The sequence below is a fragment of the Suncus etruscus genome, chromosome 13 (genome assembly GCF_024139225.1).
Source record: "Suncus etruscus isolate mSunEtr1 chromosome 13, mSunEtr1.pri.cur, whole genome shotgun sequence".
Classification (NCBI taxonomy): domain Eukaryota; kingdom Metazoa; phylum Chordata; class Mammalia; order Eulipotyphla; family Soricidae; genus Suncus; species Suncus etruscus.
Genome location: NC_064860.1, coordinates 38,032,864 through 38,051,311, shown reverse-complemented (window position 1 = coordinate 38,051,311; position 18,448 = coordinate 38,032,864). Strand labels below are relative to the sequence as shown.

At 37.2% G+C, this 18,448-nt stretch overlaps 1 protein-coding gene across 1 annotated transcript in view; it reads right to left on the bottom strand.

Moving 5' to 3' along the window:
* Nucleotides 1–2,782: 2,782 nt before the first annotated feature.
* ZBTB20 (zinc finger and BTB domain containing 20) overlaps nucleotides 2,783–18,448 on the bottom strand; it is a 135,245-nt gene continuing 119,579 nt past the window's right edge. The window contains exons 5-6 of the mRNA XM_049785767.1: nucleotides 13,920–15,524; nucleotides 2,783–3,285 (exon numbers count right to left, since the gene is read on the bottom strand). Coding sequence (XP_049641724.1) covers nucleotides 2,864–3,285; nucleotides 13,920–15,524 — 2,027 coding nt within the window. The 3' untranslated portion in view covers nucleotides 2,783–2,863. The remainder of the gene's footprint in view (nucleotides 3,286–13,919; nucleotides 15,525–18,448) is intronic.

Sequence of the window (18,448 nt, the reverse complement as noted above, 5' to 3'; positions counted from 1 at the left end):
TCTATTTTTACTAAAATATGAATAAGGACACTATTTTATTTTATATCAGCCACTGTTAACTACTTTTCAACATTTGAAGTGGCATTTAGCCTTTTTTTTTTAACATAAGCCAAGGGATTTCATCATTTTCCTGTTATGTCATAATTTTTGATTTTATGGGTTCAGTGACTTTCCAAATACCAAAAATATTCCAGGACATGGTTAATTAATGAATGCTCCCTCTATTGGTGAAAAATTAAAATAAGAATCTTGATATTTCTATTTTAAAAGCAAAGTTAGTAAGAGAAAAATGACTTCTTATTTCTGAAGCTATTGTCCACTAATGTTTAAAACAGATCAATTTTGGACAGACAGTTCTTAACAGGACTCATCTAGAAGTCATGAGTTAGTTAACCATTCAAATCAACGTGAAAATTTCTAGCAAGATACTAAATCAAGAACCAAAGGATCAAGTCAAACCCAATTGTACAAACACTACTAAAAACCACCAAGTACTTGTGGAAAGATTAACCAAACGACTAAAATACAACTATAACATCAATTTAGTCATCACAGAGCTGATGACTTCGGCAAATTTTCCTCATTTGGTGCACTATTTTTATAAATAAGTTGCTGGTAAAAAAAATTAAATTAAAATGCCAAGTAATCTTGAAATTAAATTTATTCTTTCTTGAAATTAAAATTATTCTTTTTCTTAAACTTATAATTTGATATTTCTGCTTAAAAATAGATTTACCCTTAGGTTAAACATGCCTAGCAATGAAAGAAACTTTGGATTTTTTGTGAGGTTTAAAAATTCCTATATTTGAGTTTCTATGTTTTTCAGGACACTGTTTACACTGAAAAATACTTATTATAATACCTTGATTAGGACAGAGTAGAGAAATCCCAGTGAGGAAGAGAACCATCTAGGATGATACAAAGATTTGGTGGCCTTTTGAATGACAGATTTGGCATCTAAGAAGATTTTGTTACTTTCTTTAAGCCTTTCCTAACAAGCAAGTGTTATGAAGTCACCTAAAGAACGAACATCTTGTTTAGCCCTCTGAAGCATGGTTCATATAATCTGAAGGTGATATTTGAAAGGAAGAAAGTAATTTTGGCATCAAGACATCCTAATCTAGAACAGGCTTTTGATTTATGCTGCTCTCTGTAGCTGAGAAGGGTGAGGAAAGATGGTAGAGTTCTGTGAATGCCTCCTCCTGGCTGACTTCCAAAGGAAAGAAACCTTTTGTCAAGACCTCCAGAATACTAGTGTTTTGTTAATTTTTTTTAAGTCAACAGAAATCCTAGAATCATAAGGTTTCGATAAGCTTTTCAAGAAGAAAGAAATCTGTTTCTGAAAGATAAAGTCCCTCCCATGAAAAAAAAAAAAAACAGAATTCTACATGGATTGGTTGACAACAAATTCAGTGGAACAATGTAAGCTTGCTAAAAGTCAAAGAACTAAATATCAAAATACAAAGCAGCAGTTCAAATTACAGCAGGGATGGGCTGGCCACCGAGGCCCTCATCAACCCAGGCAATACTTAAAATAATAAAAATTAAGAAAAAATTTTAAAAATGAAAAAAATATCCTTCCTCTCTTTAAAATATAACTTTAACTGCTTTTTATTCTTTCTATCTGGAAGCAGTATCGCTAGCCTTAACAGTCTGACTTACCAAAAAATATATATATATGTGTGTGAAATAAAATAAAAGAGAAGGGATCCGTGGCAGTGTATGCAAAACCAAACTGAAAAAAAAAATTACTTTGAACAATCTTACTTTTTTGTTTTTTTTTTACACAAATACTGTTGTAAATATATTAAAAAAATCAGCATTCTATCTGGTAAACGTCACTTTTGCCCCTCTATAAAATTTTGAATTAAAAAAGCCTCACGAACTTTTTTATTCCCCCCACCCTCCATTTCTCTTTCTTTTTCTCTTCCACAAGAATATATCCTGACACTTTTTTTTTTGCAAAGATTGTTGGAAATAACCTTCTCTTGTACCTAGAAACATAGGTGCAAACCTCTGATATCTTTGTTTTATCTGCATTCCTGCCTTTCATGAAAGTCCCTCTTGATTGTGCTGAGGCTATGGCCCAGCGAAGACACTGAATAAATACGATAGCCACTGTTGCTTGATGCTTTTCCAAGTCTTCCTGGCTTCTGCTGAAAAGGGGTTATGGAGGTGGTGGGTCAGGTGTGTGGACCCAAACAGGATCTGGGGGAGAAGTCTGCCATTCGCCTTTCCCACACCACAGAACCCACTGTCCCTTCCCACCCCCACAGCCCTTTTATGAAATCAGACAACGTGGTAGGTGGAAAACAGCAGGGCCTTTCCTCTGGATTTTCAACCAGAAGCGATATTCCACAGTTCTAACTGGTTACTGTGAAGTCCAAGCGGCCAGAATTGTGAAAATGTCCACTGAAACACTGCAAGCGGTGTACTTAAAAGACAGTAGGCCTTTTAGATTTTGTATATATTTTTGTAGTGCTCTTCACAAGTGAAAAAAAAATTTTTTTTTTACTTTTTTTTTTTAAAGATTTTTTTGTAAAGAAGGGTTGTATTTAGAGGCCAGTAGCTAGAGATCCAACCAGTGGACCTCTTGAAGCACTACCAGGCCTTAAGGCCACCATCCAAGGGAGACTGGGAAAACTATTATTCACCCAAGCCTCCGGAAATGTAATGTACCAGCAGGCAAAAAACAGTTCTTCATGTAGTACAAAATGAAACGAAACAAAAACAGAAACAGAAAGTAAAAACAAAACCAAAACATTTTTAAATTCTAGTGCCATAGCTTTTTTTTGTTGTTGTTTGTTTGTTTTTTTTGTCGCTGTTTTGTTTTGTTCATAAGAAAAAAAGAGAAAGAGACTACTTATCCATCAGACACATGCATCCTCATGTGGTCGTTGAACTGCTCGATTTGGTCAAACTTTGCTGGACAGACGGAGCAGACATAAGTGGTCCCCTCCGTGCAGGCCACCACCCCTGGGGGACCAGCTCGGGCACCAGGGGGTGTGCCCGCAGGAGGGGTCCCATTGCTGGCACTGTGCAGGGCCACGTGTCGCTCTAGGAGGGTCTTGTGGGAGAATTTCTTTTTGCAGATGTAGCACTCGTAGGACTTCTCCCCTCGGTGGAGACGCATGTGCACGTTAAGAGAGCTCTTCTGGGTGAAGCGCTTGTTGCAGATACTACACTGGTAGGCCCTCACTCCCGTGTGTGTCACCATGTGCTTGATAAGGTAATCCTTTAAGGAGAAGGAGCGCCAACAGATGCTGCATTGGTGGGGCTTCTCACCTGTTGATGTGGGGAGAGACAGCAAGCAGAACAAAGCAAGACACAACAGGGGAGGGAGAATGAGAGACAGGAAAACAAGACGACAACAACACAAGAGAACAAAATTAAAAAAAAAATCAAATCTGATTTTGTTAATGGATCACCCTTGCTTAGAAAGATCCAGTCCTTCCTGGCCTCTTGTGTTCTGAGAAAACTTGCTTTAAGGTGATGTCAGCACAGAGTTTTCCATTTCCCCATGCCAGAAAATGGCTTTCTTGGAAAGCTACAAAGTAATCCCCACTAAAATTCTTCAACAAAGGTCATTCTGTGGAGAAAAGGGAGAGCTACTTTAAAAGGGTCATTTTCAGTGTCATCATTAGGGGATTTACCATGTGTTTCCCATAAACATTATTAAACATACATAAGAAATGTGAGAAGGAAAATCTTTGGAGACATGGGGTTCTTTGGGGAACTAAGGACACAGTCAAATAGCTTGGGTCATTGGGAATTATCTCTTTGTATTCTACCTAGTAAGTAATGCCTTTATTGGGGTTCTGGAAAATACTGAATGGTTGAGGAATACATCATTTGCAAGCACTATGTTTTCAATTGTATCTATTTTAGACAAAATTCTTCCCAAAATATAACTTAAGACATAAATTTCCACTTTCTTTTGATTGTGCCAAGAAGCTCCAGGATGGATTTATTAGATATGGAGGGACAGCTGATAATAGACAGCACAATAATCTCAAAGGTAAGTGGTCCTCAATGCATGGCATGCCACTTGACAAATATCCAAATGGCTTAAAAGAATACAGTCCTACTTACCTCATTGTGCTAGTGTTGACATAAAATACATATGCAACCACTTTTCAGACCACCAAGAGTGGTGTGGGAATACTTGCATGGTATTCTTATTAGAAGACTTTCCGACCCTCCTCCACCCATTAAATAGTTCCATACGATTTTTCTGAACCTTTGGATCAATGTATAAAATATATTTCTCTATATTTACTTGATCTATTGGCTGAAATCCTTTTAACTCTCCTGTGTTTACTATTTTGATTTTTTGTTAATTTAGCAATCCAATGATCAAACTTGTTAAAAAAATAGTGAAGTAAGATTAAGAATATCCTCACTGCTTAACCACATGATGTATTGCTCTTTCTATATTATTCATACGCCTGGAACAATTCTTTGGAGTGAAACTTGGTCTTGTTGGTGCTATTTGTCCTCAGATTTGCTTTTGACAAGTGACATAAATTGCATACAGGTCTTCCCTTTCTTCCACTTCATTCCTAATGCCCAATTGTTGCCCATGATTAGCACCCATTTCAGAGAAGAAAGTCCTTCTATGTATTATTTAATACATTTAATAATTCTTTCTATGTATTCTTCACTAATCCTGCCTAAAGTTCAACCTTTTGAAGCTCTCTAGAATAAACAACCTAACATCTGGATTATATATCAGAGCAAACAAAAAAAATTGCCAAATTAGAGTTAACTTCTATCTAAAATATGTACCTTGACTTTCTTTTTTCCCTTATTATTCAATAGGTGAGATTTGACATGTCACTAGAATAATGGCAATTAAAATAAGTGCAGAATGTTTGTGTTTGGTTCAGTACTGATGATCGAATGAGGCATTCATTATCAAAATCAGTGTTTATAATCTGGCTATGAAACTTTATTACATAGAGAGCTTTCATTTTTCTTATATAAAAGAACGTTCTCCCCCTACCCCAGAGATACACTACTGTAAGAAATGCAGTTTAGTTCAGGAATTACTCTACACGTTTCTGAATGGATTTTATTGGTATTAGACCTTTCCTTTAGTTATTTACTAATTTCTGGACTATCTGTCTCTTTTGATTTCTGTTTATTTCATTCTGAATAAAGGGAGGGTGTGAGCTATATTTCAAAGGGTTACAAGAAAAGAATTTCACTTTTGGACTGAAATGTGAGAATTTAGGAAAACTTCATTCCTAAATGAAGAGCTCAGATTATGAATGGTGTTTACGTAGATTTTTATTTTATGAAATGAGAAATTCCCCAAGGGAGAGAATCATGCATGTTATTTTTAGTAGGAACATTTCTGTCAGCTGCAAATGTGTGGGGATCTCAAGCTGGTCTTTGCCATCCCACTGCTTTCTGTATTCTTTCTGAGGCTAGATAGACCAGCCAATTATCCTTTAAAACATGGTCCCCTGTAACCTTGAGTAGAAATGTGCTATTGAGATTCCAGATATGTTGGCTATTGGGAAGTTGTAACTTGGTCTGTCTTAAAATGCTCTGGTTGTTTGAAACTTTAACCTTCTTTTGGTATATTTTTATTGATGCAAGGCCACTGATAAAGATTTTTTTATTTTCACTTCCTTCTTTTTTTATTAATGTCTTTATTTAAACACCTTGATTACAAATATGATTGTTGTTGGGTTTCAGGCATAATCTGTCTATAAATTTATTCTTCACCATTGACCCCTTTCTGTCCATAGCATATGGATATAAGTTGTTTATATGCACATAATATTTGCATGACAGTTAATTATTTGTGTGACACTCTGATTTATAAAAGTTTTCATCTTTCTGGGTTTACTTTCTCATCTGTCGGTGGGAAGCTGAGCCAAACATTTGCCATGTTCTTTGCAGACTTAGTGGCTTTATGTCCACCTGGTCTACAACTCCTGAGGACTCTAGTCTAGGACTCAAGTCATCTTGTTGGCACAAGACCTGAGACAACCTGCTTAAACTACTCAATGCACCAGCAGTCCCACATTTTAAGTAGGACATAAAACCTTGTTCTTTACAGAAAAATGGTGTGATAATTAATGAGGAGAAATTTTTGCAAAGCACTAGGGAACTCCTTAAAGCAATGTACTCTCTATAATTATTAAGGTGCTATATTTGTGGAGTCTAGGCATTTGAGAAAATGTCATACTAAGTGGAATGTAGTTTCAGATTTGTCAGGTGTCTACAATTTCCATTTATCTATGTTGTGTGTCACTTTGTAGAATAGTTAATATTTTCCCACTGTTTTTCTGTTTATTAATGATAACATTCCCAAAGGATTCTCAATATTCAACATGAACTGAATGTGACCTGCTAGTTGTTGCTTTCAATGTGGAAACATGATAAGGTAAAACTAGAGACAGTAAATGGTTTTCTAAGTCTGAACTAGGAATGACAAGTTTTGCTAGAGAAAAGACATGAAGTATTCAGCAAACTTTAGAAGTCTAACAAAAAATAGGTCACACAAAGTCTCTTCATTTTAAAATGGTCTTTGTAAGGGTTAGACCTGAATTCTATTATTTTGGCTCATTGGTTTGGGAATGTTACTTAACTTCTCTAAGTCTCAGTTTCCTTATCTGAAACTTGAGACTAATATACTAAGTTTCTCTCTTATGAAGGAATTTTTAAAAATAAAGAGATTAAAGTACTTAGCACAGAGCCTGGGATAATTTTGAGTAAAGTTAAACTATTCCCTTCAGTACAAAGTAATTTGTGATAAACATAACCAACTGACAAATGCCTTGGATGGTTTGGAAGGTTATGGATTAAGAAAAACAACTGGCTTAGGTAATCAACAAAGACAAGTGAATAGACTGCAGCTATGTAATTCCAAAAGAAGTAGTATGATTTCAGTTCCATATGTTAACAGAAACCAAGGGTATTGTAAACATGCCTATAAACATTACAGAGGTTTTCTTAGTGGCAATCGAGCTGTGAATGCAGTGAAAAAAAAAATGATAACAAATGACAAATGGGGAGAGAAGGTGATGCCCTTTACAATTGCTAGGGAAAGGTTATGGTAAAACACATGCATTTTTTTCTAAAGAACTCCTTTTCAAGGGCAGGAGCAAGTGATTGGGCATTTGCCTTGCATGTGTTAACCTAGCATCCCATATGGTCCCCCAAGTCAGGAGCAATTTCTGAGTGCATAGCCAGGAATAAGCCCTGGAATAATACCCAGGAATGAGCATCACTGGGTATGGCCCAAAAAGCAAAAATAAGCCAGGAATAATACCTAGGAATGAGCATCACTGGGTATGGCCTAAAAAGCAAAACAAAACAAAACAAAACAAAAACAAACGAACAAACAAAAAAAACTGCTTTTCAATTCTTTCTTGTGGACCAGCCTGAGACTTATGAAACTTGTTCTATTATGAGTGACTATTTAGAAATAGAGAGAAAGAAAGATGTTGTTAGATTAGGAGAAATAGAGAGTTGCATCCAAAGTTCAAGTGGAACATATCTTAATGGGTTGAAACAGCCAATTCTGAAATAATCTCTGTATTGGGGCTCAGCAAAATTTACTTATATAGAGAATTCTTTCTCATTCTGACTAAGCTTCTCCAGAGTTGAGAATGGAGGGAATGGATATTGTAGCAGGGCATTTTTCAGAAGCAGTGTTACCGCCTCTCTCTTTCATCTTCATGACTTCTCCATTTCCTATTATAGCAAAATAGTCTCTTCTTCAGATGAGAATATCAAGGTGTCAGAAAACCAGTGTAGGGCCTAGTCAAAGAGTTGATAGTAGGGAAGGAATAAATATGGACAAAAAGGGGACAGTGGCTAATGTTAAGAGAAACAGCAATCTTGAAAATGCAGGTGCTCTTAATGGGAAAAATCAAGACTAAATCAGAAAAGCTCAGTATCAACAAAAATGTGCTCAGATGAATTAATATAGAGATCTCACTGACTGCAGAATTTGTTCTCAAGAAAAGTCTATCTGAATGGTTGAATATACAGCTGAGAGAATATCACTGTAAAAACCTCCAAAGCTTTCCTCTCCAATTCTTGCTTATATTCCTAGTGCCAATGTAACTGTGCTGCTATTGTGAGAAGTTGCTACTGAGCGCACAGTACACTCACTCACAACATCTCTGTGGCTTGGGTGACAACTAATTATTTTGGTTTTATAAAAAAGTTTTTGAAAAACTCAAGAAACTCCATTCACCTGATTTTTTCTGACAATATTATGTCATTGTAATATGTAATTGTTTAGCATGCATAGTTATTTATTGACTCCTGAGTCAAGTGGTGTTCATGTGTGCTAGAGATTGAACCTGGGCCAGTCACATGTAAGGAAAATAACCTAACTACAGTGGTATCTCCCCAGTTCCTAATATGAATATTGAACAGATATTAAAAGATAACAGACATTAAAAAGGTAAGTAGCATTCTAAATCCATTCCCAGCAAATAAATAGCAATGGCCAAGAGTATGGTGCTGGTTATATCAGGTTATCTCCCTCCTCTGAACAATTTCTAGCTCCTTGATTTGTTGCAAAATGGATGATGTTGTTATAGTGCATCATATGTATGTTCCTAATAGGTTCTGATAACTATATATCTTTTACTCACTAATGCAATTCATATAAGTTATGTTAATCAAGAGCAACCATGGAAAGTAAGAACTAGAGCTATATTTCAAGTGGCGAAAAACTGATAATCAGATATTGATTAGGAATCTTAACTAGTTAGAAAGTGCTAAAGTACTTCTCATTTCCTTCTTTTAGAATATATATCTGCTCATGACTTCTTTAATTGGTATAATTAAATTAGAAACCCAACTTCCATGAGAGGATTACTATTTTATGTTAATCTTACTATTTTTCCATGATCTTGCTATTCCAATCTTATTGCTATATTTATTTATATCAAATTTATGGCTGAAATTGCTGTACTTCCCAAAGTAACATATGAAATTCTCTGTGCAGAGGGCACTAACAAGTTAAAAAGCATTACCAATAAACAAGCTACAATAATATAATTTAGAAAAATGATTACCTATCAATTTTCTGTGAAGAAAACATAAGTGGGGATAGAGATAGAACAAATTGTCTAGCAAAAAGAAAAAGATATAAAAATATGGGTTTCTTACTGAACTTGAATGCATTTATGTATAAGTCCTTTGGATTAAATTCTTCTGGAAAGCAAACCCAAATTTCAGACTTTCATTCACAAACTAAACAAATATTTGTTAAGTGATTACATTTACTACTTTGTATTTATCTCTAGAGTTTTAAAGCCAATAATATTAAGATTAAGCTTTAAAAGAAACTTTACTTTGTCAGATAAAATATATCATATCCAGTTATATCGTAATCTAAGCAAACAATAAATGATATCTGAAGATCAGTATTCCAACAATACTGCATGATATGTACTTATATTAAAATGTACCTAAAAAATTTTAGCTTAGAATCTTACATTTTCAACATTCATCCAAAAGGATGTATGCACACCACTATTTGTTGCAGCATTCAGTACAATAAATAAGACTTGAAATTAATATAGATGTCCAACAAAAAAGAAGTGGATCATGAAGATGTGGTACATATTCAATGGAATACTATTACACAGTTGTAAGGAATGATGCAAATCATGCAATTTGCTGCAAGAAGGATGGAGTTGGAAGGAAGCCAGAAGAAAAAGGATAGATATGGAAAGATATCACTAATATGTAGTATTTAGAATATCCGCATAAAAAATGCAATGGTCTAAATGGGAGTTGTTTCAAACACCTGGCCCCTGAGTATAGTGAGGAGTAGGAAAGAAACTGAGAGGAGGAAGAAAAACACAAATATAAAAGTATGAATGGCAGGAGTCAAGTGGTCTCAGGTACATTGGTAGAGATAAAAAATGAACAAAACTAAATATCCAAGCTAAAGTCAAACAACAATTGAATCATCAAGAGACCTAAATCTAAAGATTTAAACTTAAAATGGGCCTGTTATACTGGCAGGCTTGAGGGAAAAAGGTGGTGATATAGGATACACTCTGGGAACTATCTTCCTCCTACTAAGTATGAATAAGGGTTTTCTAAATCACATTTTGGGCTCCATCATTATGATTTCTGAGTTTTAAATTTCTAAGAATTTTTAAGCAGCTGGTAATGGGATCAGTTTAAGAACCACTGATCTTGGTTTATCTATGAATTTTCCTCATTGCTCACTTCCACACCCAGAGTGACTCCAAGACATCCTAAAGTCTTATAGAACCCTCTGCCTTTCTCTTTTTCCTGTTCTTTCACTTTTGTTTTCACTCTTAAGTGGAGGAGGCATAGAAAAGTCCTGCTTTCTTCCATCAGAAGATGGTGTAAGTTATCTTTTCTCACCCCCTCAAATTACCTTATTTTCAGGTGCTTTGTTCTTAATGTTTGGTTACCTTTCTCACTTCTTTAATGAAGTTTCAGTAAAGTGAATTTGAATAATTCCAAGAAGACATAAAGTCCTGCTGTACTTTGGCAGTGAATGGAACAGTTATGTAAGAGATTTTCTTTTATTCTTAAAAAAAATCATCCTGAAAAGATGATTTTTCCCTCCAAAAAGCAAGTACCTGTTATGAAGATAGTTCATGGGAAACCATTTTAGCATTTCAATTCTACAGAGGAAGGAAAGGCATCAAGAGCTTATTATTCAGAGGTAGGAGACAGAGCAAAGAAACTCAATGGCTCCTGGGTAGAGGGAGATAAAGTAATATGCTGATTTTTATTTTTACATTAAGTAGTACTTTGCCTTTTATGAAAAGATCTCACATGCTTCATACCTTTACAGCTTCTCAAAAGACAGGAAAATTATTATTTCTATTTTAAATTCAAAGAAATTGAAGGTTATAAAATTAAGTGATTTGCTTAAGGTCACATAGCCAATTAAAGGAACCAAAATGAAACCCAAATAATCTAATTTCAGTACAATCATCCTTCATTTATGCATTTCTAGAGCTATAATCATTATGGAATATGCTTTGACAACCAGGCCTTTTTTTTTGTTACTAAGAAGTACTGCTTCACCTCAAAGATGATAGGATGGACTACTTATTTGTCTCATCTATTTGCTTTTAATAAGTATATAGATCATCAAGATTTTGAGCAAGAGAATTCTTTTTAGTATCTAGATATTGGAATGCCTGTAATTGCAAGCATAAGTTAAATGGAATCTTGGTTATTGAAATTATAAGCTAGTTACCATGCATAGAAGCTCCAAGACAGAAAATTCAAATTTCTTTTTTTTTTTTTTTTTTTGCTTGGCCAAATGACTCTCTGTTAGAGTCTAGGAAAGAATAATAAAACCATCCCACTTTTCCACCAAGTACCTCCAGTACTTTATAGAATTTTTTAAAAGATAATTTGAGTTATTTACTTTGAATTTTTATCATTTTTTTCTTGGGCTTTTTTGGGTTAATTTGGGAGATGCTACTTTTTGTGTTTTCAAAAGAAAAGAGATATTGGAGAACTCTGTTTTGAATTGTGGATCCAAATCTTGCATTACTTCCATATGTTCAGGCTCTTTGCCTTTTGAAAATTGAGACCAATTGTTTTAAGTTTTGTTATTTATGTTATATATTCCTTTAGTTACACAAAAGTCTTGATAGACTCAGGTCTCTTCCAACTGCCACTGACTGCCAAATAATTCTGGAATGAAAGGGAAGATTGTTGCTTCTTTTAAGCGAGGTGCTCCAGTGGTATATGTACATTATTGATTGCTTCCAGATGTGGTCATGTTATAAAAACCAATATAAAGCCATAACTTACTGAGAACTATCATGGTTTACTAGATTTTTGAAGACTATGCTTTGTTTATAACTTAAGTTTAGAAAATGACTTTACTTGTAGCTTTTGTATCTATGATGTCTACATGTGCAAAGCCACTGCTGGTTTTCTCATAGGCGAATCTAGTGATTTAGGTTAACCACAGAGTACTTTGGTGAATCCACTGAGCAAATGGGTTTATATATTAGAAAGACAAATTTTGGTGGTACATTGTAAATTTATGTTGTGAATTTAGAGCCATATTTCAATATAGGATCTAAGAGAGACTATGCATTTTTTTAATCTGCTAGTTTTGCTGAAGGAGATACATGGAGTAAGAAACAAAATTATTTATGGGTCCAAGTTCAGCAAGTCAAGTTTAGCCTTATAAATAGTATATTTTTCCTTCTTAATTCTTAATTTATGAGTTTAAGACAGTTAAAGGAAGGATATAGACTATGTAAGAGTACTCCATAAACAACAAATTGTCACAGCAATAAAAATATTAGTATTGGATTATTTTTTCAAATAGTGATGATATCCATACCACATATAATGTTTCTCTTGATTGATCACAGGTTATAAGTGCATTCACATTTAGCCCAAATAAATACAGTGACTTATCTTTACTTGATTGTCCTCCTAAGTTTTGTAGTTAGGCACTATGTTTATTTGTAAATGTGAAAATTGTCATGTTTTAAGAATATCTGGTTCCCATGTAGATTTATAGAATAACTTGAATTATGCTAAACTTAAAAGAAGGCAAATACATCTTACACAATGTCTATTTCAGTTGTTCACTTCCAAGTGTGCACTATGTTATAGTCTTTCTCTTTTCCTTCTATTATTGTTAAAATTTATTTATAATTGTATTTATATTATATTATTTTATTATATTATTTATATTCTATTTAAATTTCTACTATCTTATCTAAGTAAAAAAGTTTACTTTAGGAATTAATTATTATTGTTATTTAATTCATGTTTCTTTCCTTTAGCAACTTAACTGTCATTTAATAGAAGTATTCTGAAACAAGATGTATTCCAGAGTGACTCTTAAGATGGCAAGTTCATCCATAGAAACCACTGTTAGAGTAATTTTTTTAGGTAAAGAAATCGTAGAAATAATGTAACACATGTCATTTATATGAAAGGCAGACAATATATATATATATATATATAAATAAGTGGAAATAATACCTACTCTTTTAGAGTGTTCATGATGTGCCACAAATAGTTTTAGCAACTTAATATATATTAATTCATTTACAAAATAGCCTTCTAAGAAAGATATATCTTTTATACAATGAGTGACTAAGTAATTGTAATTTCCCCAAGATGACAAAACTCTGATGTGGTTGTCTAAGTTAAACCCAAGCACTCTAGATTCAGTGCTCTAACTAAACCACTACAATATATTATATATATATATACAATATATATATATACAATATATATAATATATATATACAATACAATATATTAACCCTGAAGCATAAGGGACTATGATGCTTTGAGCATCCTCTAAAGGCATTGGTTGTTGAAAAAAGAGAATGTGAAAATATAAAGTAGAGTAAGTCTTTAAAGTGCATAGCTCTATTCTTCATTTGGGAAGGGGGTGCCAAATGCAACATAAGTTTGCATCAGTCCATTGTGGTCCCCTCAAACTGATGTTTCATATAGAAGTTAGTAGAGAAGAAAGTCTTAGTCCCCGATTTACTTATATCATTTTTATCTAAAATGTGGTGGTATTGGGGAATATGTTTTCCAAGTACTTTTCCAGTACCTCGGATCAAAAAAATATAGTGCAAGTTTCAACACATTTAAGGAATGCAGTGCATGCAGATTCTTCATAGGACATTCCCATTTGACCTGTCTCTAAAAAGGATTTTCAAGATTCTATCTTTCTGTGATGGGGTGACTTAGTTCCTATAAGGGGACACAACTGGGGCTACTGAAAATGGATTATAATGGGGGTGGAAATCCTTAACTCCTGAAAGATGCTCTTTTGCCTATGACCCCAGATCTTCCCCCACTCACTACCTTCTGGCTTGCTTATCCCATTCCACCATCCCCTCACACCCACCTCTTGCTACCAGGCCTCCCAGGGGGCCTGGACTCACCTGTGTGTACAAACATGTGCTTGACGTAGTTCTGTTTGGCGGTGAAAGTCTTGTTGCAGAGAGTGCACTCATAAGGCTTTTTTTCACCTTGCCCGCTGGCTGTGCTGTGACCTGCAGATGGGGCCAGGGGCTGTGGTGCTGGGAGCTGTGCAGTGAAGGTGGACAGGCCGGGCTGGGACACTGTCACAAACTGGGTCTGCTGGCCTGCCAGGGGCTGTGGCAAGCTGAAGAGAAAAGGCTTGGGGCCGCTGCCCGCGGGCTGGGTAGTGAAGAGGGCCGGTAAGTAGGTGTTGCCGGCTGTGCCAATGACCTGTGTGTTGCTGGTCAAGGTCAGAGGCATCCTCAGGTTGCTGGTGAGGGTTTCTGTCTGGCGTAAATAGAGCTGGGTACCTGGCAGTGGCTGCCCGATGGATGTGTTGACCGAAGGCTGCTGCAGGACGCTTTTGTCGGAGCTGTTGCTGACTGTGATCACTGTGTTATCCATGTCCACCTCGCTGCTTCTTTCGGGGGAGGAAGCACCTGTGTCTAGTGGGTGCTGTTGGGGACCACCCTCAGCAGGAGCCTCTGCCGCCTGGTCAGGCTGGGCAGGTTCTGCCTGACTATCCCGTGCCGCAGAAGGCCCAAATTGCTGCTCCACTGAATCTGGCTCGGTGCCTATGGAGGAGCTGACCCCCGAGTCGAAACTTTCCCCCTTGGGCTCACTCTCGGTGCCCTCGGCCTGGTCGGTGTCTTCTGTGCACTCCTCCGATTCGTTGCGCTCCAGAATCTGCACCCTCTGCTGCCCATAGTAGTCATAATCGTCCTCCATCTCCTGCTTGATGTGGATATTCCCTACCAGGGTCTGGATGCGCACAGGCCGAGGTTGTTTGCGGCAGTGTGTGGTCTCGGGGGTGGTAGACAGGTAGCGCTCCATCTGCTGCGAGCGCTCATGGATGCGAGTGATCCAGCTGGGGTCTTCCATGTGATGGTCCCGGGGCAGGCCGAGGGCCGTCTCGTGGTGGCTGACCACGGCCCCACTGTAGAAGGAGCGCTCGCCGCTGCCATTCTGCATGGAACACGCATAGAGCGCCGAGTAGATCCTGTCCACGCTGTGCTGGGGGTGGCCCTGCAGGTAACCAGATTCAGTGTCGCTGCTCTGGCCCGAGGTGCCTGATTCGGGAGTGCCCCGGGGTGTGTCCTGGCCCGAGTCTTGGATCCCTGGGAACACATCCCCGACATTCTGCGACACAATGCGCGTGCATTCGTCGATGACGGTTTTGATCTGCAGGATGCTGGCCGCCGTGAGGATCTGCAGGGCTTCCGACTGCGACACTCGCAGCACGCCACTGTACATGAAGTCTATGAGCTTTTGCACCGACTGGACCGACACCACGGATGGGATCTCGATGTCGCTGTAGCCCAGAAGCAATTTGTCCTGGAAGAAGGGGCTGCCGGCTGCCAGCACGCAGCGATGTGCGCGCAGCATGCTCCCGTGGATGCGCACCGTCACGTCACAGAAGTGGCCACGGTTGCGCTGCTCGTTGAGGGTCTCGAGCACGGAATTGCTGAAGTTGTGAAGGTTGATGCTGTGAATGCGCTCGGTCATCCCCTTGCAACTGATGTCACCTAGATGAAGACAGACATAAAACAAGAGCGTGGGTCAGAGGTGGGAAACTGCAGCTCCTAAAATCGAGGCATCGCAGTGATAAAAGTCTGTGGCTTCTTGAAGTACCTGCACTGCCCCCAGCTCCACTTGAACACAAGCTGGCTTTGTAGCAAGATGGACATTGATACGTCTTGTGGTGGGGCGCAGGAGGCACTGGCAATCTGCCCATGTGGTTGCCTATGTGGGCAAGGCCTGAAATTTGGCTCCAACATTTCCCCTGTTCTTTTGGCTATTGAATTCATATTAATTTGTGGCACCACAGCGAGGGTGCTCTGTTCAAGTAGAGAACCTGTAAGTAGATGGTATTTGCCTGCTATTTTTAAGACTTCAACAATGACAAAAACCAGGAAGGCCACCTCTGTTGCAACCTCATTTCGTTCTCGTGATCAAAATATCATGATCAAATCATCGAACATGCTTTTGCTTTGTTTTGTTTCAATCTCTTCCACATATAAGTGAAATCAATGACTATTATCAAAAAGCAAGAAAGAAGTGGTGGCAAAGATATGAAATGTAAGCCCTCTTAAACCGATGGTAATTGCGGTAGTCACTATGAAAAAATTATGGAGAACCCTAAAATAAATTAAGAATAGGACTATCATATGACCCAGTAGTTGTACTTCTCAGTATATTTAAAGAATCTGAAAATACTAGTTTGAAAAGGTGTAAGTAGCCCAGTGGACACTGAAACCTTTTAAGTAGCCAAGATGTAAAAGAATATCTAATGCTTATATGAAAAATGGGTGGATAAAGATTTTGTATCCGTACATAATGGAATATTACTTGTTATAAAAGATGAGATATTCACATTTGTTATAATGCATTTGGTCCTAGAGTGTGGTAAGCTAAGTTAAAGGAAGATTCCAATCTATTCTTAACTTCAAAACTCAACAACCAGCTCAAGAGAGGTTCTATTCGATATTAAGAAGATGCTGAGGTTCTGAAAGTACCTAAATGAATCACTGAAAGTTCAGACAATTCGTAAGTGTCAGGGTGAATCCAAACCCTTGCATCTTGATCCTCTTTACAATGTATAGCAATGGTCTGCTGAGGAATAAACTTGGATTATATCCATATTTGTAACAAACAGAATTCTAATACCCAGGACAAGGAAAAGTGGGATACTGAAGGTGATGATTTGGTTGCTTTGAGAGATGTAAATGATCGACAGCAGAGCTATCATTTTATCTTTCTGTCTCTGCCTCCGTGTGTCTGTATGTCTGTCTCTCTCTCTTACACACACACACACACACACACACACACACACACACACACACATACACACACACTCCCTATTTGACTGAACTAATCAAGTATAATTAAACATCCAGATAACCCTATAGAGAATCACAAAAAAAGTCTTCTAAATAGTTTAAATTATAATAACTGTGGTGATGTCAACTTCATTAAAAACCACAAATTCAAATTCATATTGCACACGTATGTACAATCATCTGCCATGACAAATCTCATTTGATTTTTATACACCTTCCTGAGTACACTGGTTCTGCACTACTACAACAGCCATAAAAGGCTAAATAGATTTTGCTGATATGGGTACAGATGTGAGGGGACCTGCTTCTCTATTCATGTGCACCTCCTGTGCACAATGCTGAAGCAATTCCTTTCCCAGGCTCTCTTTTATGTTTAACACGAATACAGTGGGAAAATGTTTCTGCCACAGTAAGACAATGTCCAGGCTTTTGTGAAACATGCCCTTTTTAATCCAGTGGGCATTAATGTATAGATTCCAATGGAATAAATCTGAAATACTCTACTGTAGAAGATTTGTCCCCCATTGAAAACAAATCTTGATTAGATGGTTATTCAGGGACTGTATAGGAAAGAATGGTGTGAAAATGCTAACTCCATTCTTTGTGAGATTGGCAATGAATAGGCATTTAGGCTATTCAAAAAAAAAAACCCCTCAATTCTACAAACCACACAACTTTACAAAGATTTGGAGACACCCCCTCTCCATCAGTGGCATGAACACAGAATTGATGGCAAAATAAAAAATGTGATAAAAAAAATAACCTCCTGTGTGTTTTAAAATAATAATCTATCTTCTTTTTACACTAGACTAAAAATTCAGTTTGCTGGTAAAAGCATTCACTCAAAACATAGAAGAAATTCTATCACAGAAAGTGATCATGCATTCTAAGTGATTGCATTCTATGAGAGAACACAATTATAGATAGGGCTGAAACTGAAGTGGGTACTGAGAGAAATTTATTTGTGGTAATAGGTGATAGAGGGCCAGGCCCCACCCCCTTGCTTGTCCCTTAAGCTGCGGGTGTCCAGGGATAGGACTTAGCATGAGAATAAAATGCCGCCTGTGCACAAGGGGAAATGAACAAGAAAGGAAACAGCAGGCAATACAATCTCTTTTAATTAGGTGTGAAATCCACTCCTTTCTCAGTCCGGATATATAAAATGAAACTATGGAAGGGTGAGGCACCGTAGAGGGAGATGGGAATTTGAAGTCTCTGTGATTTGGGAGGAAACACCAGCTCTCAAATTAAAACCAATATGAATTTCGGTGAAGTCAACAGGTCTAAGTCAAATGGCAGGGATGAAAAGCCCTTGAGCTTTCAATCTGGGCCACAAGGCTCAGATGAGATAAGTGGGTTAGCACAGAAAACAGTGCTAGGGTGGCCAGTTCTCTGAAAGAGTCTCTCCTATTAATCCTTTTTCTTTACTTAGCCTTAGACTTTTAGCATGTTGAGGTTGATCTTTCATATTTTATGTGATTAGTGATGAGTTTAATCTATCACCTGTTGGTGCTGTTGCCAATACAGTTATGCAATGAAAAAAATCCATTTCTTTCTCATTCATACATTCAGTATTTCCTTGTGATTACTGCTTCTACATGGAAACCATG